This window comes from Plecotus auritus (assembly GCF_963455305.1).
Source record: "Plecotus auritus genome assembly, chromosome: 10".
Classification (NCBI taxonomy): domain Eukaryota; kingdom Metazoa; phylum Chordata; class Mammalia; order Chiroptera; family Vespertilionidae; genus Plecotus; species Plecotus auritus.
The window spans coordinates 57335792-57360705 of record NC_137785.1 but is presented as its reverse complement, the minus strand read 5'-3'; the positions used below and the strand labels follow the sequence as shown (position 1 = coordinate 57360705).

General features: G+C 35.1%; 1 protein-coding gene across 7 annotated transcripts in view; it reads left to right on the top strand.

The window, feature by feature from the left end:
* Nucleotides 1-24914, top strand: part of CHD9 (chromodomain helicase DNA binding protein 9) — a 170759-nt gene that overhangs the window by 94453 nt on the left and 51392 nt on the right. For 4 of the 7 annotated variants that reach the window (XM_080643918.1, XM_080643920.1, XM_080643919.1 and 1 more), the window contains 9 exons: nt 10929-11040; nt 14643-14789; nt 15893-15961; nt 16045-16100; nt 16728-16845; nt 18140-18226; nt 18401-18538; nt 19695-19816; nt 22777-23020. In XM_080643918.1, the coding sequence (XP_080500044.1) occupies nt 10929-11040; nt 14643-14789; nt 15893-15961; nt 16045-16100; nt 16728-16845; nt 18140-18226; nt 18401-18538; nt 19695-19816; nt 22777-23020 (1093 nt within the window). Of the gene's footprint in view, nt 1-10928; nt 11041-11731; nt 11790-14642; nt 14790-15892; nt 15962-16044; nt 16101-16727; nt 16846-18139; nt 18227-18400; nt 18539-19694; nt 19817-22776; nt 23021-24914 lie in introns of all 7 variants that reach the window. The other 3 variants (XM_080643922.1, XM_080643923.1, XM_080643924.1) reach the window with 1 other exon arrangement.

Genomic DNA, 24914 nt, shown 5'->3' with positions numbered 1-24914 from the left:
AACTATAAATGTAGTACTTATTTCATTGTTTCTTGGCATATGATAAAAAAGCAGTTTGAAAAATGTATGTATAAATTTATTATGTATTTTTAATAAATCCTATGCCATTAGTAGTCTCTATACATTCTATAATTTTTAAATTCCCAGCAGATAAAATGTTTCATTGATTTCATTCCTAATACCTAAACTTACACTCAGCGAAAATCCAAAACATTCATCTGTAGAAAGTATTGATATATACATTACTAGTATGAATTTAATTAAGGTTAACAGTTCCATTTTTAAGGAGTTATACTTTTATATAAATTGTATTAGTAAGATTTAACAGTAAACCATGTGCTTTATTTCATTGCATCTAAGATGTCATTGATTATAAGAATAATTTTGTGTTAATAAGAAAAAAATATTGCCAACTAAAACTGGCATATTGTTGATGATTAGGTGAATCTTGATTTCATAGATATTAATATGTGGGAAAATGTGTATCTTAGAAGCACTGATGTAAAGTATTTGATTTTAATGTCCCTATTTGTCAATAATTTTAAACATAAACACCATTTTATTTTTTTAGGAAGAAATGGTTATTAGGAATAAAAATTGAACTATGCTAATATTGAATGTCAACTGTAATTGAAAACTAAAATGTTAAAAAAGGATTAAACAGTGCTGATAAATGTATTGACTATGATTAATCCTTAACAACTTTGTATGAAATAACTAAGTAATTTCAACTTCTTGAGAAAAATGATGTCCAGCCTTAAATAAGAAGTTATTTATAGTCCAAGTTACCCAAAGCTTACAATACAATGTTAATCTCACAAATTTAAGGTTAACTAAAATACAAAATCCTTTGAAAACTTGTTTTTTTCCAGATGAGTTTAAGCTGGAGTTTTAAAATGAACCTGAAGCAGGAGCAGCCTCACCAAATTAAGTGTTAATAAAAGAAAAAGTTTATGTTTAATAACTTTAAAAATAGCCCCAGTGTTTTTCACTTGGCTTGCAAAGAAAAATTAAAATGTGCATGTATTTTTGCTTGTTTGCTTCACTTATGTTTCATTGGATGCATTAATTACAACAAATTGACTAATTGGATAAGATTCAGTGTTTGTCAAATTTTTGCAGAGAATCAACAGGGTGCAATTACAGATTGATACTGTGTAGACTGCAGCTTATTATGCAGACTCTACTAATATGTGGGCAGGATATAGATGAGTGCATAAATTACATCTGAAAATCAAATATAGATGTCAAGTATAAAGAGATTTTCTAGTGCTTTAGACTTCTCACATAAGTTAACATTTCAAATGTAAACTTAGTTTGGAATTGCTCTTTGCTTTCTGAACCAAGCTATGTTTTGATATCCCAGGTGTACCGGTTAATAATGTGGATTTTTTTCAATAGATGGAGTTACACATATGTTGATATATATGCGATTTGATATGTATGCTATTTTGTTGTATTGACAGCAAGATTCAGAACTTCATATGTCAAATTTTCTGAAGGTGTTAACATCATAGATATTTTTATGCTAAAAAATGTCAAATTTTGTGCCAAAAAAAAGAGCATTTGCGGGAAGTTTTAATTCATTACTTTATTTTGAAGAAAAGTGCTGGTGAAAGTTATCATGTACTTCAGTAAGCTTATGGTGAACATGCTCCATCTCAAGATACTTGTGAACGCTGGTTTAAATGCTTTAAAAGTGATGATTTCAATGTGAAAGACAAAGAACATCCAGGTCAACCAAAAAAGTTTGAAGACTAGCAATTACAAGCATTATTGGATGAAGATGCGTGTCAAACTCAAAAATAACTTGCAGAAAGATTAAACGTTGCTCAGCAATTTCCGATCGTTTACAAGCAATGGGAAAGATTTTAAAGGAAGGAAAATGGGTGCCATATCAACTGAATGAAAGACAAATGGAAAACTGAAAGGGTATCAGTAAAATGTTGCTTCAGCAGCACGAAAGAAAGTCTTTTTTGCATCCTGTTGTGACTGGCGATGAAAAGTGGATTTATTTTGAGAATTCCAAACACACAGAATCATGGATTGATCCAGGTCAACCATCAACATCGACTGCAAGGCCAAATGGCTTCGGAAAGAAGACACTGCTCTGCGTTTGGTGGGATCAGGAAGGTGTGGTGTATTGTGAGCTTCTAAAACCAGATGAAACCGTTAATATTGATCGCTACCGACAGCAAATAATCAATTTGAACCACGCTTTGATTGTGAAATGACCAGAATGGGCCAGAAGACATGGCAAAGTAATTTTGCTTCATGATGACGCACCATCACACACTTCAAAACCAGTTAAAAACACGTTAAAAGATCTTGTCTGGGAAGTATTAACCCACCCGCCGTATTCACCAGACCTTGCTCCTTCAGATTACCACTTGTTCCGATTGATGGCACATGCACTTTCTGAGCAGCACTTCAAAACATACGAAGAAGTGGGAAATTGGGTCTCTCAGTGGTTTGCCTCAAAACAAGAAAAGTTCTATTGGGATGGTATCCACAAATTACCTGAAAGATGGGGGAAATGTGTAGTCAGGGATGGACATTACTTTGAATAAAGCACTTTTGATGTTTCTCCTGAAATTATCGTGTTTTCTGCGATTACAAAATCTGAATTATTAACCGGTACACCTGGTATAATTATTGTATGGTGCTGAAGTTTGCTAACAGATACCTTTAATGTTTTAACAAAACAAAACTTGCACAAAGCCTTTATTATTAATATAGTCTGTATTACTTTTTTGCTTTACTTTGGTGATATTTCTGGAAATAGCAAACTATCAGTTTATCTGAAGAATGTATCTGTGAAATTCTAGTTTTGTTTATAATGGTGTTTTATTAGAATTTAAATAGTAAACTCTTCGTTATTCATGATGGAAGAATCGATTGTTCTTTGGTAATTTGGTATTTTACTTATATATTTGTTGGTTTATTTTTACTTTTGGATCATCTGATTTCTTTCAGATAACATTTATTACTATAATTTGTCATTGTATGGTCAGTGGAGATTTCTGGTTGTTCAAAAGGCAGATAAACTTTAACCGTAATAATTTACTAAAAGATAACATAGTTTCTTATTTTTCTTTATTCATTAAAACTATGTTTACTGATATCAATATCTATCAACTGATTGAGCTGTAGTTTCATTTTAAAATCAGTAAGATTTTAAATCCAATATACAGGTCATGTATCATAGAAATGTACACTTGAAACCTATATAATCTTATTAACCGACTAGAGGCCTGGTGCATGAAAATTCATGCACTGGAGTGGGGTTCCCTCTCACAGTCTGGGAGCCCTCAGGGGCGGGAGGCGACCTGGCGATCAGGGGAAGGCGATGCCCCCATCTCACCTCTGCTGCTGCCACTGCTGGCAGCACAAGCCTCAGGTGGCCCTGGTTACCTGAGCCTCAGGCGGCCCTGGGCGGCTGGGCAGCTGCCATCCAAGGCTTGCCTGCACCTCGGGCCAGCCCTGGGCGGCTGGGCAGCTGACATCCAAGGCTTGCCTGCACCTTGGGCCAGCCCTGGGCGGCTGGGGGCTGAGGAGACTGGGAACTCCAGAGGCAGACCCATCTGGGGGCGGGCCTGGCTGTGCCACACGCCTGCCGCCCTGGCAGGGCCAAGGGGACTGGGCCCCGCCATCTTGTGGCTGTGGGCGCCGCCATCTTTGAGGTCGTGGTAGTCTATTAGCATATTCCCTCCTTATTGGCTGTGGGCGCCGCCATCTTTGTGAGGATGTGACGGTCAATTAGCTTATTCCCTCTTTATTAGATAGGCTGTCACCCCAATAAATTTCATTAAAAATAAAATCCACATAAATGTAAAATCAGTAAGATATGTTGCAAATAGTAGACTAGGAATAATAAGGAGACCCTATTGTCTTTTAGTAAACTTGTAACTTTGTCAGTTTAGTTCATCTTTTGGAGCTGAAGTTTTGCTACTAGTTTAGTGTTGCCAATACCTGCCTTGCATAGTTCAGAGTTTCTCAAGATTAATTGAGATAATGTAGGCAAAAGCACATTGATATTTTTAAGTGTTCTATAAATACAGTCTTATTATCCTGAACGTTTGTTTCTAGAGTATTCTGCACTGTCATGGGCAAGTGGTTCCCAAATCTGGTGGAGCATCAGAGAATCCATTAAAGATTTTTTCGTCCCACCTACTAGATCAGTATCCTGAGGCTGGGACCTACAACTCTACTTTTTTTCTTGTTATTATTAATCTTCACCTGAGGACATTTTCCATTGATTTTTAGAGAGAGTGGGAGGGAGTGGGTGAAACGGAGAGAGAGAAACATCGATGTGAGAGACGTCGATTGGTTGCCTCCCGCATGCACCCGACTGGGGCTAGGGATGGAGTCTGCAACCGAGATACCTACCTTTGACCCAGAATCCACCCTTCAACCCTTGAGGCTGCTGGCCAATGCTCTATCCACTGAGCCAAACTGGCTAGGGCAACTCTGTACTTTTTACTTTTAACTAATTTCAGACTTCCAAAAACAGATCCGAGCTCCCCTAGGCTTTTCACCCAGCTTCCTCAAATGCTGACATTACTGCTATATGTAACCAAGGCACAGTGATGAAAACCTGGCAATAAACACTTACGTAATCCTATTAACTTATTTAGAGGCCTCATGCAAATTTTGTCAGTTCTGGTTTGTTTTGGTCACCATCCAATTCAGAATCCTACATTTTATTTTGTTGTCATGTCCTTACACTACTCAAATTGGGATAATTCTTCAGTCTTTTTTGGCATTTTCTATGTTTGAAGCATACTAGCCAGTTATTTTGTAGAATGTCGCACAATTTAAGACTTTCTGATGTTTTCTCATTAGGAATCTATATTTTTAATAGACACCCTTCTAATAAAGCCTGCCTCACACATTTAGGCATTACTGATCAATAGCAACCTAATTCTTGTTCTCCTTTGAGGTATCATCTATATGCCATTTTAGAACTCACAATAAACCAATACTACTTCATTGTTTTCAAGAATCAAAGGTTCTATGTAAGTAATCCTAGTTCTGAATTTTTAAAATATGTCTGTATTTGACTCAGAATTATGTCAGTCAATAATTACTTCATATTTTAGAATCAACTTTTTCTACCATAGAAATGTACATTTTTGAACAGAAAGGGCATATGTAAAAATTTTAGACTTTGACACGTTTAGTGAGAAACTACTATAATCTGAATGATCTCTTATAAAGTTAGGATTTGAAAAAGATTTTTTCATGGGTTAAGAATGATTAATGAGTTTATAAAATAATATACTATTTCAGACCTATAGAATAAAATGGAAAGAAAATGCAGTATATAAGAAACAAAATTATCTTTTTTTGTTTAAAGTACATTTTTAACATAATTCATATAATGAAGGTTTATCTAAGATTTAGGAAGCAATTGCATCTAACCTACCCCTTTCTACCAAATGAATGGATATTCAGGATCGATTTGGCAGTACTTATTGGTATTTCTTTTCTAGAGATTTAGGCTTTATTTATCTATAAAAATGTTTAAACAGCTTAATCTACGGACCTCAGAAAATTTTCATTTAATTATTTCATACCACTAGAAACAGTGTAACCTCTTCATAGTTATTTATAAATACAAAAAATGCTAATATCTCTGCTTCTGATTTTATTGAGGTTTTTATTCACTGGGATATGAGTCTTAACACAGCCACATAGATACTGTATCAGAATATGTATTTTACATAATTCCTTTAGCTTACCCAACACTGAGAAAATACTTTAAGCAATATATTGAATAGTACTAACAGGTCTTGATGTGCATATATGGGAAATTATTATTTAAGTAACTAAATTTTGCTTTTATTAGTTTTGTTCTCATCTACAAACTAGTCTAAAAAATGGCATTTAGGTTTGGAGATGGGTAGCAAATAGGGCAATACATCAAATATATATTTCTGTTACTCAATTTTACTTAGAGTTATTCCTGACCTTGCCCTTGAAAATCATATGCAAACGTGCCTGAGGTTGTGTCAAGTAATTACAGCTGTTATAATGGTTGTTCTTAGGATGAGGTTGTCACTGGAAGAGAAGGCTTGAGAGGCTCATTTTCTGAAACTAATAATGTCTCACTTCTCGCTCTGAAAGCTGGGTACACATTTATGTTCATTTGGGAAAATTCACTGAGCTCTGTGTACTCTTTTGATATGTGTACTTCTCTGAATTTATATTATAGTTTAGTTTTAGTAGACTAGGTTTAGGGGAAATGAGGGCTTACATTTGGGGGCATTTTGATATTCTGACATCCGTGGGATAGCCACATAGATATAGGTAATAAATGGTTATATGAATCTGAAGCTTGGGTAAAAGATTTGGACTAAAGATAAGAGATTCGGGGATAGTCAACCTTTAAGTGGTAGGTAAGAACTGGTTCAATTTTTCTCCTGCAAAGGCGTATCTGTGGTTCCTTGTCTTTGGGCACATAATAATTGGAGGCAAAGAAATGCGGTCTTGGAGAAGTCTTGGACCAGCTTGCTCCCTGCAGGCTCAAGATCAACCATCCCACATAGGAAAAAAGAACAAAGAATAGATTAAATTAAATCTCCAAGGATAGTATAGCGAAAGGGAAGAAAGCTGAAGACAGAACTTTGAGAAATACCGAAGTTTAAGTGTTGTCAAGGGCTGAATCTTGCTGAAAAACCAACAGACTAAGAGTAGATGGAGTAAGAGGAGCCAAAGTTTAGCGAGAACCAGAAGAATATAGTCATGGTGCAGAGAAGGAAAAAGTAATTAGTTATGTGTTGATAGATAAAACTTTAAATTTCCATTGGATTTGGCATTCCCAAGGTCATTTGTTGCCTTAGACATTGAGTTTTAGGCTTTGAAGTGAGGTATTAATTTCTATCTCTATACTTTTTTTTCCCTTTGCATTATAATATATATTTTTATTTTTTAATATATTTTTATTGATTTCAGAGAGGAAGAGAGAGGGAGAGAGAGATAGAAACATCAATGATGAGAAAGAATCATTGATTGGCTGCCTTCTGCACGCCCCCTACTGGGGATCAAGCCCGCAACTCAGGCATGTGCCCTTGACTGGAATTGAACCCGGGATCTTTCAGTCCGCAGGCCTATGTTCTATCCACTCAGCCAAACCAGCTAGGGCATATTTTTTTATTTTTTTTAAAATGTCTTTATTGATTAAGGTATTACATATGTGTCCTTATCCCCCCATTGCCCCTCCCACTCATGCCCTCACCCCCCTGTTGTCTGTGTCCATTGATTAGGCTTATATGCATGCATACAAGTCATTTGGTTGATCTCTCTCCCTTACCCCCACCTTCCCCTATCTTCCCTCTGAGGTTTGACTGTCTGATCAATGCTTCTCTGCCTCTGGATCTGTTTTTGTTCATCAGTTTATGTTGTTCATTATACAGTATTCCATAAATGAGTGAGATCATGTGATATTTATCTTTCTCTGACTGGCTTATTTCACTTAGCCTAATGCTCTCCAGTTCCATCCATGCTGTTGCAAATGGTAAGAATTCCTTCTTTTTTAACGCAGCGTAGTATTCCATTGTGTAGATGTACCACAGTTTTTTAATCCACTCATCTGCTGATGGGCACTTAGGCTGTTTCCAAATCTTAGCTATGGTGAATTGTGCCACTATGAACATAGGGGTGCATATATTCTTTCTGATTGGTGTTTCTAGTTTTTTGGGATATATTCCTAGAAGTGGGATCACTGGGTCAAATGGGAGCTCCATTTTTAGTTTTTTGAGGAAACTCCATAGTGTTCTCCACAGTGGCTGCACCCGTCTGCATTCCCACCAGCAGTGCACGAAGGTTCCTTTTTCTCTGCATCCTCGCCAGCACTTGTCATTTGTTGATTTGTTGATGATAGCCATTCTGACAGGTGTGAGATGGTACCACATTGTCGTTTTGATTTGCATCTCTCAGACTATCTCTGTTCTTACTATCCGTGTGACTTTGAACAAATTATTTTACTTTTCTAAATCTCAATTTTCTCTTCTTCTAAAATAACTAAAGGCCCAGTACACGGATTTGTACACCGGTGGGGTCCCTCGGTCTGGCCTGTGCCCTCTCGCAATCCGGGACCCTTCAGGGGATGTTGGACTGCTGGTTTTGGCCCAGTCCCTGCAGGCCAGGCCGAGGGACCCCACTGGTACATGAATCCATGCACCAGGCCTCTAGTATGCATATAAAATCTTTGGTTAATCTCTTCTTGCCCTCCCCCTTCCCTCTGAGACTCATTAGTCTGTTTCATGTTTTCATGCCTGTGCATTGAGCGTCTGTCCCCTGGTGGTCAGTGTGCATCATAGCTAACAGTTGAATGGTCGCTTAGGCTTTTATATATATAGAAGATAGTATTTACCTCTCAGAGTTGTAGGAACATCAAGTGAGATAATGTCTATAAAGTTCAGATTATAGTGATGTGAGACATGAAACTGAAACAGTCAGTATAGCAACTTTTTTAAGAACTGGGTGAGAAGGAAGAACAAGATCATGTGCTTTCTAATAATAGATATAACTGCAAGGCAGATTTTTATTTTAAAAAGGAAACCAGAATAAGTAAAAGGGACCTGAAGAGGGAGGAAAAGCCCAATGAAAGTGTGAGAGGGAATGAAGTGTAACTGTGGTTGGTTCCTTAATGTTTTTTTATAATATCTTCTTGTACTTTTATTTCCTGGTTCTAACATGAATTGTATTTTTGCTCTTATTTACCATAAGAGTGCAGGTGAGCTACCAACTAAGAATTAATCATTATCCTGTTGAAGGTAATAATTATACCAATACAATAATAACCTGCAAATAAATCATTCTAGAATTTTTTCTCGCTTCACATATAGTCAATAATCAAGTCCTACCAATTCTTCCAAAGTTTAAAATTGTGTCTTTTTTTCACCACATCACCACGGCCCTATCTTGCACTGTTCATCACTCACTTGAATTGTCATTTGCCTTATCACTGGTTTCCATATCACTGGTTTCCGTGCCTTGCATTTCACTTCCCCTGGTTACATTGCTCTCTTATTTAAAATCTCCCCCTCCCCCAGTTTTAATGAAATATAATTGACATATAACTTTGTATTAGTTTAAGGTGTACAACATGATTTGATATATGTGTATATTATGAAATTACAACCATAGTAAGTTTAGGAAACATCATATCACAGTCATAAATTTTTGTGTGACTTGTGATGACGACTACTAAGCTTTACTGTCTTAGCAAGTTTCAAATACACAATGCAGTGTTGTTGACTATAGTTTCATCCCTAGAACTCAACCATTTAAAATCTCATATTTCACTTTTTTAGGGGGCATTAATTTGAAGCTATCTTAGCGCCATTTGTTGTTAGTGGTGAACATGACATTATTTTTATTACTATGTTTTTATTGATTTTAGAGAGAGAGGAAGGGAGAGGAAGAGAGAGATAGAAATGTCAATGAGAGAGAAACATCCATGGGCTGCCTCCTGCACCCCGTCACCCCCCTATACTGGGATCAAGCCCAAAATCCTGGCATGTGCCCTAACCAGAATTGAGCTAGTGACCTCTTAGTGCACGGGATGGCACTCAACCAAATAAGCCACACCAGCCAGGCAGTGACACATGTTTTTAAATCCTGCCCTATAAAAGCTGGCCTTCAAGGCCTTCAAGTGAAACGTTGACTCCTTGCATGTCATACAAGGCCTCCTGTGACCTTTGTAGATGACCATCTCCCTGGTTCTTCTTGTTGCGGTACTCTGTGCATTCCAGACATGATCTTATCACTGCATATTCTCATTCTTCTGTGGTATCCCCCTACCTGGACTGTACCCTACCGCCTTTTCACTACCTGTTTCACTAACTGCCTTTCATCATCCAAATCTCAGGCTTCACCTTTTCTCTAGAGCATCCTTTACACGTCAGTAAACATAAGCAGTTCTTCCTTTCTATTCACATGGTATTCAATGCTGAGTTCCATATTAGCATTTTAACTGTGATCATATCCCAACAATATTTTAAGGTTAGGAACTGTGTCCACTTTCTCTTCAAATCCTAGAACCTAGGAAAATGCCTGGACTATAATAATTCCCTGTAGTGATCATTAGTTCAGAAATTACTGTGTGTCAGGATTTTGCTAAGAGGTAACATGCATTACCCACTTAATTCTCAACAATAGAGGTAGCTGCTACAATATCCCTGTTTTCTAGGCAAGGAAACGAAGGCCAAACAAGATCAAGTAATTTGCCCAGTGTAATAGGTAAACGGTGGAATCACATTTCAAGTCTTTGGTCGTATGATTTCAAACTTCATGCTTTTAACCTCCAAGTTGCCCCACATTAGTAAATAATCATTGAAAAATTCTGTTTTTTATGTTTTATCTAAAATAGAATTTTCCTGATTAGCAGTTAGTATGGTTTGTGAGTAACATAGTACTTTGGGATCATGTCCTTCCATCTGTTGAACCAGATTAGGAAATGTGGGAGGTCTGTACTTCTACCTCTGATCTGGGTCAGGAAATGAAAAACTCATTTTCATTTTAGACATTTGTATTTCATGTGCATGTGTAAATATCAATGTACATACATATATATATATATACACACACACACACACACACACACACAAGGTAACAAAATAAATGAATTATTTTAAGTACTAAATACAGTTATATGAACTGACATTTCCCCATGAAAAATAATCTTGAGCCTAAGTAACAAGTGATACAACTTACTTTGAAGCACATTAACTAAGTATTAATTTGTGTTTGCTCCAGTAGAATTCAGTTTTTGTGTTGAAAATGTCATGGGTTTCATGATAATTAGCATCTTTGGTTGAACATTCAAGTGATATAAAATGGCATATCATGGCAATCTTAACTTGACCCAAAATGAAAAAACGTAAAAAGATCTTACTGTATACTCTTTTCCTTTGAAACAGCAAACTCATTATTACATTGGGTAAGAAACAAAAAAGAAAGAATGAGTCTTCAGATGAAATATCTGATGCAGAGCAGATGCCACAGCATGCATGCAAAGAGGAAGACTCTCAAGTGAGTATGAAACTGTTTGCTGAGACATGAAGCACTGGTAGAATTATGTAGATAGCATAATGCTGCTTTGCGGATATTTATACTGTAGCTTAGTAGTAAAAATACATTCTATTGTATAGCAGAACTTATCTGACAGCATAACTACAGTATGCTCCTAGCCGTATTACCATAGAATGTTAGTCCCCGGGGGAACCTTACATGTCCTTTCAAACCCCTCCTGTTTCAGATAATGAAATGGAAGCCCAGAGAGGTTAAGTAATAACCCAAAGTCCCCGCTGGTTTTGAGCCTGCAGAAGTATCTAGTGATATTCTGTACTTTCAGAGTCCTTTTGAATGAACTTAATGATGGAGATATTAATTTTTAAAATCACCTACAAATGATAAATGGATGGAATCCTTCCTAGATATAATTTCTTTGCTCTGCTTCTGTCAAAGAAAAAGATAAACATTTATATTAAAAAATCCCCTGATGTAGACAAAAATACTGTGCTTTTTGCCCTTTTTTGGGGGAATAGGTGGATATTTAAAATAACCTTGTGAAGTTAACAAATATATAGGGAAGGTCATAATAATTCAGGCCACCCTCTGCTCTCTAATAATTAAAGTATAACTATAGGCCGTAGGGGTGGTGGCAGTTGTTGAATTATGGGGCCAGAAAGCCCCTGAATGGCCTTTCTTCTTCCTTATGCAGCTTCTTATCCAATGGGAGAGTAGTGGCTCAAGGCTCCTGGGCTGCTGCAAGAGTTGAGGTAAGGGCAGTGACTGAAGCTCCTAATATTACATGGCCTGGCTTTTTCTTCATATGTTATCTTGAACTTAGGTAAACTTATAATTAACTTATTCAACATGAGAAAATTTACTTTAATTTTTACTAGAATAATGCTGGCCATTTTTCCATTATGTAATTACCAAGCATTGAAATGGTAGAATAGGTTTACACACACATTTCTTCCATACCTTTCACTGTTAGTTTGCTTTGGTACGTGTTACTTTAACACAAAAAAAAATTGAGTGGGAAAGGAAGGAAATATTTTCTAATAAACACTTACAAATCTATATTATTGATATATGTAAAGATAACATTTTATAAATGATGGAGAGGTCCATGTAGCTTTCAACCACAGTGGATTTGAAGGCTTAAAAAATAATTTAAGTTTACAGTTTGGGGTCAGGTGGAAATCTAAAAATATAAATATGATATTTAATTTTGTGTCTTTAATCTCAATAGAGAGTACTTCAGTAGTCTGACTATATTTAGATTTAACTTTTTAAAAAGCCCTGAGTAGATTTTATTAGGATTATGATAGGAAACAAGTAATATGCTATCATAATGAAGTATTAGTCATTTAAAAGCATAATGTCCCTGACCTCTTATGTAAATACTATAGACTGATCTGTTGTAGCCCTTAAGACATAAGAAGGAAAAAGCTAGGAAAAAGAAATCTAAAGAAAGAATTTGTCACTATTTCAAATTATGGTTTGAAAACCATTATGGAGGAAGAAAGCCAGAAAAATCACATTAGCAAAAAATGTAGACATCAAATTAGTTTTTATATTTTAAAAGTAGTACAGCTATTGTATGACAGAGAAAGATAATTGAGACCTTGTTTGGATTTGCCTAATGTGTAACTATATAATCTAGTATAATATAATTTATGATAAAATCAGCTATAATCTTATAACTCACACAAAATCTTTTAGACTAACAAAGTCTTCATAGGATTAGAGAGCACTTGATAATAAGTGGCCCTCATTCTGTCTTGGGAAGAATTACCTGAATGTGCACTTTCAAAAAAAATCAAAGGATTCTTTCATGTCACTCATTTACTGTTTACTAAAGACTAAAAGTGAGGCATTTCAAAGTACTAATAGATGCATAAGTGACTAGAAAGGAAACTAATGCTGAAAATACCTAACAGAACCTTCTAAAAGTATACTGAATTATTCTCAAACTTCATTATTTAGAAGATTTGTGCCTAGTGAGACATACATTGTGATAGTACATGGTATTGTTAGAATAATAGATGTTGCTGTTGGTTATTAATTTAAACTATTCTTGAATATTAAGAACTGTGTGATGCCCATAATAGAAATCGAAACATTCCTTTAGCCTACTAATAAATTAGAGATTCTTAGAATCCCCCCCGCCCCCCGCCAGGGAATAATATTTCTTATCTTTCACAACAGCATGTGGGAAAATTGGGTTTTTAGAAGTTCTTTTATAATTTTTATGTGCCACCTTCCTGTCTCTGATATTAACAAAAGAGGCACCCTGAGTTTTGAAATGTAAATGTCCTCTTGTCCAGGAGATGGTGGCCCAGCCTAAATGAGGCATGGAATTGTCCACTGCATTTGGCTGAGCTAAAGCAACATGTTAGTTGCTCTTTCTCTAAATATAGCACTAGTCTCAAGAGAAAGAGGCAGAGGCACGTTCAAGGCCACTGCAGCCTTCTGGATGTAGATGAGTTTGTCCCTACACTGCTCATGATTCAGCCATTTTTGTCATGGTTATGGGAATATGAAAGACCTACTAAATTGAAGACATTGTCAGAAATCAAAAGGAAAACACATTGGGTTATTTGCTGGTTAGCTTTTAGGAGGGGTATCATGGGAGTTACCCAGTATGCAAAAGAAAATGGAATAGAAAAAGGAAGAATGGATAGATTTACCAAATATTGAGCACTAGAACAGCACGAGATTCTAGGGAGGTGAAAAAAAATCTAAGTCCTTTGGGATTTTCTTGTCATTGTGAGAATTTGTTTTTATAGTGGGAACACCAAATATTAGATATTTAGGGAGGTAAGTAAAGCCGTGTTTGATATCTAATTTAAAATTCCTTAGATTACTTAAAAATTATGTTACTACATGTAATACTTTTTTGAAGGTTTATTTCAGTTTTTATGACAGTGATGTTCTTTATTTTTAAGGAAAGATAGTAAAATTAGTAAAACACTGGTTCCTCCTTCATTTATACATTTAATTATTTCATAGATTTACTACTTTATTTTGTGTATTTCTTATCAAATATTTTGTATTATTTTGTTTTCTGTTTTAAATGCAACTTCATTAAATGCAGTTTCATAGCAAATATTATTTAATTTCTTCTTCTAGTTTTATGTCGATTAGTTATTTAATTTAGCATCTGGTACACTTTTTAGGTTTTGGGCAAGTCTATGAAGGTATTAGTAGTTTGAAATATGTGTTGCCCGAGGTGTGAAATAGTTACATAAATCAGATACCTTTTACTCTTCTTACTAGTTTCTAAAGAAAAAGTAATAACGTAATTACTAATTACTAATATGTAAACATATTTTGCCCAAGCTGTGACTGCTAACTAAAACAAAATCTTTTCATTCTTAACAATCTCTAAAGAAAAGAAATAAAGGTCTTACTAATCTTTGTTATTTGAAACTTTAGGACGTAAATCTGAAGATTGTAAGCCTGTGGCAAAGGGCAAGTGATAAAAATGTGAAATGAGGAAAAATGAATGTAGCGTACAATTTTGAAAATGTAATGTACAAAACTGCCACACTGGAGTAATTATTTTAAAATCTTTTCTTTAAAATAAGTCATATAAATATGACCCTTATGGTTCATTACAGAAAAGAAGATCAAATCGACAAATTAAAAGGAAAAAGTACGCAGAAGATGGAGAGGGGAAACAATCTGAGGAAGAGGTTAAAGGTTCTATGAAAATAAAAAAGAATTCAGCTCCTTTACCTGGGGAACAGCCTTTACAGTTATTTGTGGTAAGACATATTTAGGATTATGACTGCAAGGCACTTTAAACCAACATAAATTCTTTAAAATACTTTCATTATGTTTTCTCCTAAAACCTGCTCCAACTTCTCCTGGATTCTTTATTGTAGTTAATAGAACTTTTAATCGTTCACATTTGGGACTCATGCACCTCCCGAATATATATTCTTTATATATATATATATATATATTTTATTGAATTCAGAGAGGACCGGAGAGAGAGATAGAAACATCAATAATTAGAATCATTGATTGGCTGCCTCCTGCACGCCCCCTGCTGGGCATTGAGCCCACAACGCTGGCATGTGCCCTCAACTGGAATTAAACCTGGGACTCTTTAGTCTGCAGGCCCACACTCTATCCACTGGGCCAAACCAGCTAGGACCCAAATACTAATACATATTCTTGAAACTTATCTAAATTCTGTCTTTCCTGCAGAATACTTCTAAGTTAGAAGCCTGGTTATAGTACATTTCTACTGAAAATTCTAGTAGTTTCCCAGTCTTAAAAAAATAACTATGCCTTCTCAACACAGCATGTGAAATGCTTTATATGGGTTCTTTGGCCTCCCTTTTGCCACTTCTTTAGAAGCAGTCTATCCACTGGATTTATGAACATAGTGCCCGAAGGCTCTGCTGGACACCTCTGTCATTGCATATGAATTTTCCTTTTGGTTTAATTTTTTAATCTCTGCTCTGGATTGTGAGCAATCATGATCTGCTAGCTCACTGATCTGGCACCGTGGGCAAGTGCTCACCTTCTTTCTGCCCGAGTTTCCTAACCTGTAAAGCAGAGATTATAATAGTGTCTACCTCACAGTGTAGTTGCAAGGATTAAATTAATTAATATATGCAGAGTACTTAAAATATGCCTATTAGAGTAAAAAGCATAGTATGTTCACTTTGATACTATAGATGAGGTTGAGGACAGTAACAACGATTTACATTTCTGTTTTTTTTTCAGTTCTAACACTTGGTGCCTGGCATAGGTGTTGCATAAATATTTGTTGAACTTTCATGTTTTCATAAACATACAAGGTAAAACCTAAAGGAATTTTCAGAATGTGCAATTATATTTTTCCTCCTTCCTACAGGAGAATCCAAGTGAAGAAGATGCGGCAATTGTGGACAAAATATTATCTTCGAGAATTGTGAAAAAGGAAGTAAGTGATGGCACATTATATCTTATACTTTATATTCAATGGTTTAAAAATGAAAGTCATAATTACTGATTTTATTTTCGTAGATATCACCTGGAGTGATGATTGATACAGAAGAATTTTTTGTAAAATACAAGAATTAGTAAGTATTTCAGTTAGGAAAATAAAGGAACGATATTGATTAATATATTTAACTACATTAAGTTCAATTTATTTTATCTGCATTTTAAGTGTTTTATTATTATTTCATGAAGTTAAACATCATTAAAAGTGAGAAGACAACCTTACATGTTAAAATTGAATTATTTTTCAGAACATCAAAACTCAGGAATTTATAAAATATGCTTTTACAAATTGTAGAACGTTACTTGTTTGTATTTTTGAACTTTTCAAAATTTTATTCTGCTTTTTTCTATTCTTTGATGAAAGAAAATGATTTAAATAAACTTACATTAATTTCAAAACAAATTAGCTTTCTGATCATGGCAAAACTATTACAATGAAGAAATAAATGATAAATCATATCTTGTTACCCTATGATTTAGTGTACCATTCTGTTAATAGCAAATTGCAAACCTTAGACTACAATCTCTTTAGGATATAGTGATCCCAAGGCTCTTGACATTAAATGAAATGATGAATGAATTACCTATTTGTAAAGTGGAAGATAATATTTTGCATTGAATACTATGAGTAAAAATAAGTTTAAAACAAAACAAAGCATGGTTTTCTATATTGTTCTAATATGTTGCTTTTATAAATATTGTAGCTCCTATCTTCACTGTGAATGGGCCACAGAACAGCAGCTTTTGAAAGATAAAAGGATCCAGCAGAAAATCAAACGATTCAAATTGAGACAAGCACAAAGAGCACATTTTTTTGCAGACGTAAGAAAAAAATAAATGAGACTATTATGTGTTGAACTCTGAACATGTATCTTTTATCAAAATTTTAAGTATTATTCATATTATTTCTTAGGTCTTAAACTTTGATATTGACTACAAATGCTTTCCATATATAGTATTTTTCTTTTCCCAAATTTAGCTTGGAAACTAGTTGAAGCAGGAACACTGATAATTCAGAACATAGATTAATCCTGTATTGTTAAATTAGCATGTATTTCAATACTTAGAGTTGAAAGTGAGTGTGTTAATATCTCAGAATTTCACAAGTTAGTCAAGTAATGGAAATGGTATTATAGCAAATAAGTGGAAAATAAGATTTTTCATGAAATATATTTCATATTTTTTATACCAGCTTTCTATGTGTGAACAGATAATTGGAAAAATTCATTTACCTTTCTAGACTTTACTAAATAGTCTGATGTCCTTTCCTGCTCTAAATTATTTTTCTTTTAATAGACTTTTTTTCAGAACAGTTTAAATTCACCTAATTTTTTTTAGGCCCTCCATGTAGCTCAGATGTTCAGAGTGCCATCCCGATATACCAAGGCTAGCTCTCCAGTCAGGACATATACAAGAAGCATTCAATGAACGCATAAATAAGTGGAACAACAAATCCATGTCTCTCTCTCTCTCTCTCTTTCTCAGATCAGTAAATAAATTTATCTAATTTTTAAAACGTTTTAGACTTTCTATTTTGAGCAATGAAAACGAAGTTGGAAAAATTACACAATGAATTCCCTCATATATTTAAAAAGTATTTTTATTGATTTCAGAGAAGAAGGGGGAGAGAGAGAGAGAGAGAGAGAAATATGAATGATGAGGATCACTGATTGGCTGCCTCCTACATGCCCTCCGCAGGGATGGTCTTTAACTGTTGGACCTCAGGAAAGTGGAAAAGAGGTACAGAGGCTGCTTTAAGGGGATTTTTAAGGAGCATGTTTTCTGGAGTAACTTCCTAGTCTGGAATACCTTATTTATTAGTGCTCTTTAGTTAGTTTTATGATATAGATTATGGTGATTCATAATATAGACAAATTTTCTAGATATCTGTTGGAAATTAAAATGGAAGTATTCCAGTAATTGGAAATTTAATTGAAATCAAACTTATGTGTTTGTTCTATACTGAATAGCTAGTATATTTGTCTTTATTTCACTTTTATCTTTCCACTTTGTCAAATATTGTTACTTTCATTTATTTTTATTTATCTTTTTTGTTTAAAGTATTACAGATGTCCCTGTTTACCCCCCCCAAAAAATTGTTCCTTTTAAATTTTAGATGGAAGAAGAACCATTTAACCCAGACTACGTTGAAGTAGACAGAGTGTTAGAAGTCTCTTTTTGTGAAGATAAAGATACTGGCGAGGTAAATATTTGGCAAAAACTTTTTTAACTAAATAAAAAAACCCTAAAGCTTTTCAGTGTTAAAATTAACCATCTACAAACACGAAAAAATGTTTCATCAGTTTTTATTGATGTTGGTTAATATATTAAACTATCCTTTTTCAAAATGGTAAAATAATTTTTTTTTTTTTTACAGCCTGTTATTTACTACTTAGTAAAGTGGTGCTCATTACCATATGAAGATAGTACCTGGGAACTAAAAGAAGATGTAGATCTTGCAAAAATAGTAGAGTTTGAACAATTGCAATCTTCAAGACCTGACACAAGACATTTGGTAAGAACATAGATTACACAACTTCATAAACTCTTAGCACATCTGTATTCAGGTGGTTTAATGTTATCTTTGAATTTTTAATTTAGTCTTTGGTATACAATTAATACTGTATTTAAAAATGCTACATAGTACTATATATGTATGTTAATTTAGTTATTCCTCCATTAGTGGATATTTGAGTGTTTGCTATTATAAACAGTGCTACATTGAACAGTGAGCCCCTGTACAAGTTCATGTAAGACAAACCAAAATTGTAATTGTTTGGCCAGAGCATATGTGTATCTAACATTTTGATGAGTATTTCCTTCTACATTTCTCTCTTAAAAAGTCTTGAATGTGTCTACCTCATCTGTAAATTTTAAATCTTCACACTACTCTTTCTCTCAGGTCATTTATAAAAATAATAGAGGGCCAGTGCACGAAATTCGTGTACAGAGGCGGGGGAGTGTCCCTCAGCCTGGCTTGCACCCTCTCCAATCTGGGACCCCTTGGGGGATGTCCCTGGGATTGGGCCTAAACCGGCAGTCGGACATCCCTCTCAATTATCCTTATTTATACAAATGTACAATCCAAGACTGCTGGCTCCTAACCACTTGCCTGCCTGCCTACCTGATTGCCCCTAACTGCTTCTGCCTGCCAGCCTGATCACCCCTTAACCGCTCCCCTGCCAGCCTGATTGATGCCTAACTGCTCCCTTGCCGGCCCAATCTTCCCCAACTACCCTCCCCTGCCAGCCCAATCACCCCCAACTGCCCTCCCCTGCTGGCCTAATCGCCCCCAACTGCCCTCCCCTGCCAGCCTGGTTGCTCCCAACTGCCCTCCCCTGCTGACCTGGTCACACCCAACTGCCCTCCCCTTCAGGCCTGGTCGCCTCCAACTGCCCTCCCCTGCTGGCCCGGTCGCCGCTAACTTCCCTCCTCTGCAGGCCTGGTCCCCCACAACTGCCCTCCCCTGCTGGCCATCTTGTGGCGGTCATCTGGTGATGATGTTGCGGCAGCCATCTTATGATATCGCGCGATGCCACCTAGGCTTTTATTATATAGGATTATGAATACCAGTTTCAGCTCTAAGCAGAGTTATTGATTCTCTACTATTGTTTATGAGATGTAGGGAAATGAAAAAATCTGAAATATTCATTCTTTGTTTTTTCACTAAGGAACGTCCTCCCTCTAATATGTGGAAAAAAATAGATCAATCCAGGGACTATAAAAATGGTAATCAACTCAGGGAATATCAACTAGAAGGACTCAACTGGCTTTTGTTCAATTGGTACAATAGGTATGTAGTATATCTTAGCACAAAAAAGTTAAATGTTATTTTTTTATATGTTTGAAAATATGTTAAATAAAATTGGTACTGATGTTATATTATTATTATTATTATTATTATTATTATTATTATTATTATTATGGAGTCTTCATTATTGAAAGTAAAGTTACCTCAAGAAGATAATTTAATTTATAATTTAGGATTTTGACTACAATTGCTTTCTTTAAATGTATATCAGAGTAGAATACAGTTGACATGTTGATTATTAATCAAATTTAAAATACATTTCATAACATAAAACATCTGTTAGGGAATGTTTTTCAACTTACCAGCCTATACTACTGTTGAAGTTGTTCTAAATGCTTTATTGAACATTATCTCACTTTTTACATTGAGATGAAAAGATAACTACAAAGAAGTAAAAATTGTACCGTGATTGAGAGAAATGTATAATAGTGTATACAAAGGAGCAGATGAAAGCATTATTATTAGTAATAGTACCGAAATCTGATTTGGAATTATTTTTTGTGCTTTTACTTCTCACAAGATTTTTCTGAGAGGTTACACTTGGTAACGGGAGTCATATGACTCAGTTGATGAAGATAGGTTTGCCATGCAATGCTCTTTTTCCCCTGGTTTATATTTTGTACATATTTATCATATTCCTCAAGAGAACCTTCCAGATAAAATAATAATCAAAATATGTCTTTTACTGTTCTTCCCTTGTCCATACCCTTCCCCATGATCTAAATGGCTTGTTTTAAACACTCACCACTTAAGACCTTTATCACAACCCTGCCCCCTTTCCTCTCTATATGTGACTGCTTCGTAGAGAAGTGTAGGGCCGGCCAGTAAGTGAACTCATTCAAATCCTCGTTTGCCATGCAAGCCTACAAATGTATCTCCATCCATGGCTATTCTTAACGTCTACCTGCATGTATCAGAAGTTACCAGGTCCTGCCCCAGGACCAAGACTGATGTAATGCTACCACCTCAACTCTTGACATGCATTTCATCCAGGCTTCTCAGACCTCCCTTCACTCTTCTATCTTCAGGCCATCGCTGAAACCAGTGTCAGTCCTTCAGTCTGAACCAGTTTGGGTTTAACCTGTATAAAAAGGCTGAAGCGTGGATGAAACTTCCCTTGGCTCTGTTTCTCCTTTCAGCTGCCTGAGTGAATTTCTAGGAAGAGAGGCTGTGCAAGCTCCTCCCAGGTCTTCCTCTCCGGGTCTCCTGAAGCCTGCGGTCTGGGTTTTGATTCTCTATCATCTCTGAAACGCTTTTCCAACCCACAGCATACATCTCAGCCTTACTTTGCTGCCTTTGCTGCATTGGAAAGTAGTTGCTACTTTTTCCCCATTCTCACTGCCAAAAGCTTCCACATTATGACTCCCTGCTAGACCCCCAGCACCTCTGTGACTGTCCCCTTTCAGTAGTTTTTGCTGTTTGTTTTTTCATCTGCCTGCCCTTTCGGTGTTGATTTTTCTTGCCCAAAACTCTGTCTTTTTCTCTCCTCTTCTTCCATATTTGTTCCCCCTAAGCCATATTCTGCCCCCCTGTCTCCCTTCACAGATCAATAACACTAATGATCTCACACTTACCTCTAAGTAAGGCCTTGAATTCCAAATCTATATTTCTTTTTACTTCTTGCTACCTTAATGTCTATCTCAATGAGTGTTTAAACTCAGACAGATTCAAAATTAATCTTGTCATTTCCTGTTCCCTCCATACCAAATTTATTCTCCCATATTTTATATCTCAGTTAAGAATAATAAAATTCATTTAGTCACCCAAACTGAAAGAAGTCTGGCTGTCGTTCTACAACCTTTGTACTTGGTTGGTCACTAGGTCCAAATCATTGTAACTCATAATTAATGTTGGAATCAGTTCTCTTCTTAGTCCCTCTTCCCTTAGTCCAAGTGTCCTCCCATTCTTTCCTGCATTATTGCAGGACCTTCAATTAGCTTCCAAACTTCTAGTCATCTCATCTTCTAATATCCACAGTGGCTTTGGAGCAAACTTCAAAATAAAAACCTGACCGCATCAGGTTTTTAATTTTTTTTTTCAGATTATTGGAATAATGTCTAACTTTCTTTATATATGCCTCCTGCTTATCTTAATAATATCCCCTATCTTTACCCTTCTCTCAAAACCACAGCTATATAACTTGTGGTCCCACAGTGGATCATGTCCTTTCCGCTGTGCTCCTTGGCTGTGCTCTTTGGCAAAACACTGACCTCCCCACTCAAAGCAGTCTTCACATCTCGGATATCTTCTAGCCAGAAGTGGACATTTACTTCCCTGAGCTTTCGTAATAAACTTAATACTGACGATTCTTAACCAGTCATGTGTCATAATCATCTGTGGAGTTTATTTAAAAATTATAGCTGCTTTTATTCTATTCCATACACCTTGACTCACAGAATGTATAGGGGAGGGCCCTGGGTGTCTGGGTTTCTTTCAAGCATTGTAGGTTCTCTTAATGTACAGCCGAAGCTGAAAACCGGTGCTGTATTTGTTCTTCTGTGATAGCACATTGCATGACTACTTATTTGTTTATTTGCATGTCTGCTTCTCTAATAGATACAAGCCCCTGGAAGGCAGAGAACATGTTCTATTTCTTTTGTATCCCATCTTCTCATACTGTCCCTGAGATATAGAAGGTATTTAAAAAATGCTTCCTGAATAAAATATTTAGTCTGCCTTGTGCTTGCCATTTCACTCTTTAAAAAAAAAAAAATCTATTGGGTGGTATCTTCATTTTGGAGCTACAAAATATGTTTCCTCATTGCAGGGTTATAATAAAATTGTAATCTTTAGCCTACTCTGCACTTCAGCAACTTTTACATTTTTATAAACGTGAGCGTTTTAACTTGATCATTGATTACTTTTGTATATTTATCTTTAAAACTGTTATAGTATACAGAAAAACCCAATGTCTACTTGGATAATATATTTGTTTATTTCAGACGAAACTGCATTTTAGCAGATGAAATGGGTCTTGGCAAAACAATTCAATCAATTACATTCCTCTACGAAATCCTTCTGACTGGTATAAGAGGACCTTTCCTGATTATTGCTCCACTCTCTACTATTGCAAACTGGGAGAGAGAATTTCGTACGTGGACTGATATTAATGTTGTGGTTTATCATGGGAGCCTGATTAGCAGACAGATGATACAGCGGTATGAGATGTACTTCAGGGACTCACAGGTGTGTTACTGGTCATTTGGTTTGTTGTTTGAATGCTCAGGTTGGAACATGATAAGCATTGCATATTCATTACATTCAAATTTAGGATGGATTTTAATTGCCTATTTAGATCTTCAGTCTCTTTATTCATCATATATTTTATAATAAATATTAGTAGCTAAAGAGAACAATGACTAAAAGTAGTTCCGTTCGTGCTCTAATTTATTATAAAGAAGTATCCTTATTTATACAAATGTACAAATCTATATCTAATTTTTAAACTAAATGTTTTACTAAATGTTTAAAATACACATTAAATTTAGAATTATAAAGGTCTCTTTAATAATCCTCCAGTGTGTTTTTTTTTCTTCTTCTCATTAAAAAAATTTAGATCTTCAGTGAAATACCATGAATTTACAAGTTTCTTGAGGTGAAATCTCAAATAGGTTCTTTTTTGTGTTCATTGGATTTTGATTTAGACATTTTTTAAAATTTGGTTTGTTGACCCTGGCCAGGTGGGTCATTTGCTTTGAGTGTCATCCCAATATGCCAAGATTGTCGGTTTGATCTCTGGTCAGGGTACATACAAGAATCAACCAATGAATGCATAAATAAGTGGAACAAATCAATGTTTCTCTCTCTTTCACACTCTCTGTCTTCCTTCCTCTCTTCTCCCTTCTTCCCCCCTCCCCTCTCTCTCTCAAATCAATTTTTAACAATTTTGGTTTTATATACAGATTAAGCATACCTCTATAAGTTTTTCCCCTTTGGATTTGTTATTCTAATACTCTGGGGATTTTATGGCTTTCTTCTCCCCTCTATCTTATGGGCACATTTTCCATTTTATTTTGGCTACATACATAAGTCATAAAATTAAGAGATGACATTATAAGAAAGAATTTCCTAGCAGAAAATTAAGACTTGAAAATATAAAATACCAAGTTGAAGTTTTGAGTGGTAGTACAACTATTTTTAGATAAAAACTTTATTAAGAAATAAGAAACAAAATGAAAAAAACATCAACACACATTTCACATGAAATTGTACTTTTTAACTGGAATTTGCCTGGCACTCTAGCTCTACTTAAACAGCATCATTATATTTTTGTTTTCCACTAATTCTTCCCTTTTTATAAGGATCATTATAATTTATGGCCAGGTCATGTGATGTGATTTATGGTAAAGTAAGGTAATATACATAATCTTGTATTTTTACCTCCCAATTATAACTGATTTTCTACTTTTTGAGGCTGAAAATTAATTAATTGTTGTTGTTCCTTTAACCTCATTTCCCTTCACTTCATATTTCTATGAAATTAAGCATCTACAAAATCCTTTCATTATTCAGTTCTATGGAAAACTTAACTTTGTACCTTGGGAGCCTGTGACATTTTAGTTAGGTTATAGTTTGATTTTCTTCTGTCATGTTGTATAATTCTTCATCTTACATTTGTAGAATTTTAGTGCATCATAGAAATGAGTTCAATTGAATTTTTTTAGAGAATGTGCAATTAACATTTTATTTGTAAGAGATTTTTTAAAAAGTCACAATTTTAATGTCTCAGGAGTTTAGTATTAATATGATAGCCCAAGAGCTGAAAGATTCTTCATGCATTATAAACATAATATTATGTATTAAATGTTATATTTTTATGATAATGTTATACATTCTAGAAAAATACTATCTGAAGGGTTTTAAATTTCAAAAGATAAAGATTTCTCATGTATGAGATAGATTTTTACTTTAAATATAGAAACAATTGTTGTTATCACTTTTAAACATTTTAATATAAATTAATTGAATATTTAACTTCTGCTTTTTAAAATTATTAAATAGCTTGAAATCACAGTAGTAATAAAATTATGCTCAAATTTTCTGAATTGCCATGAGAAGAATAATCACAAACATTTATTGA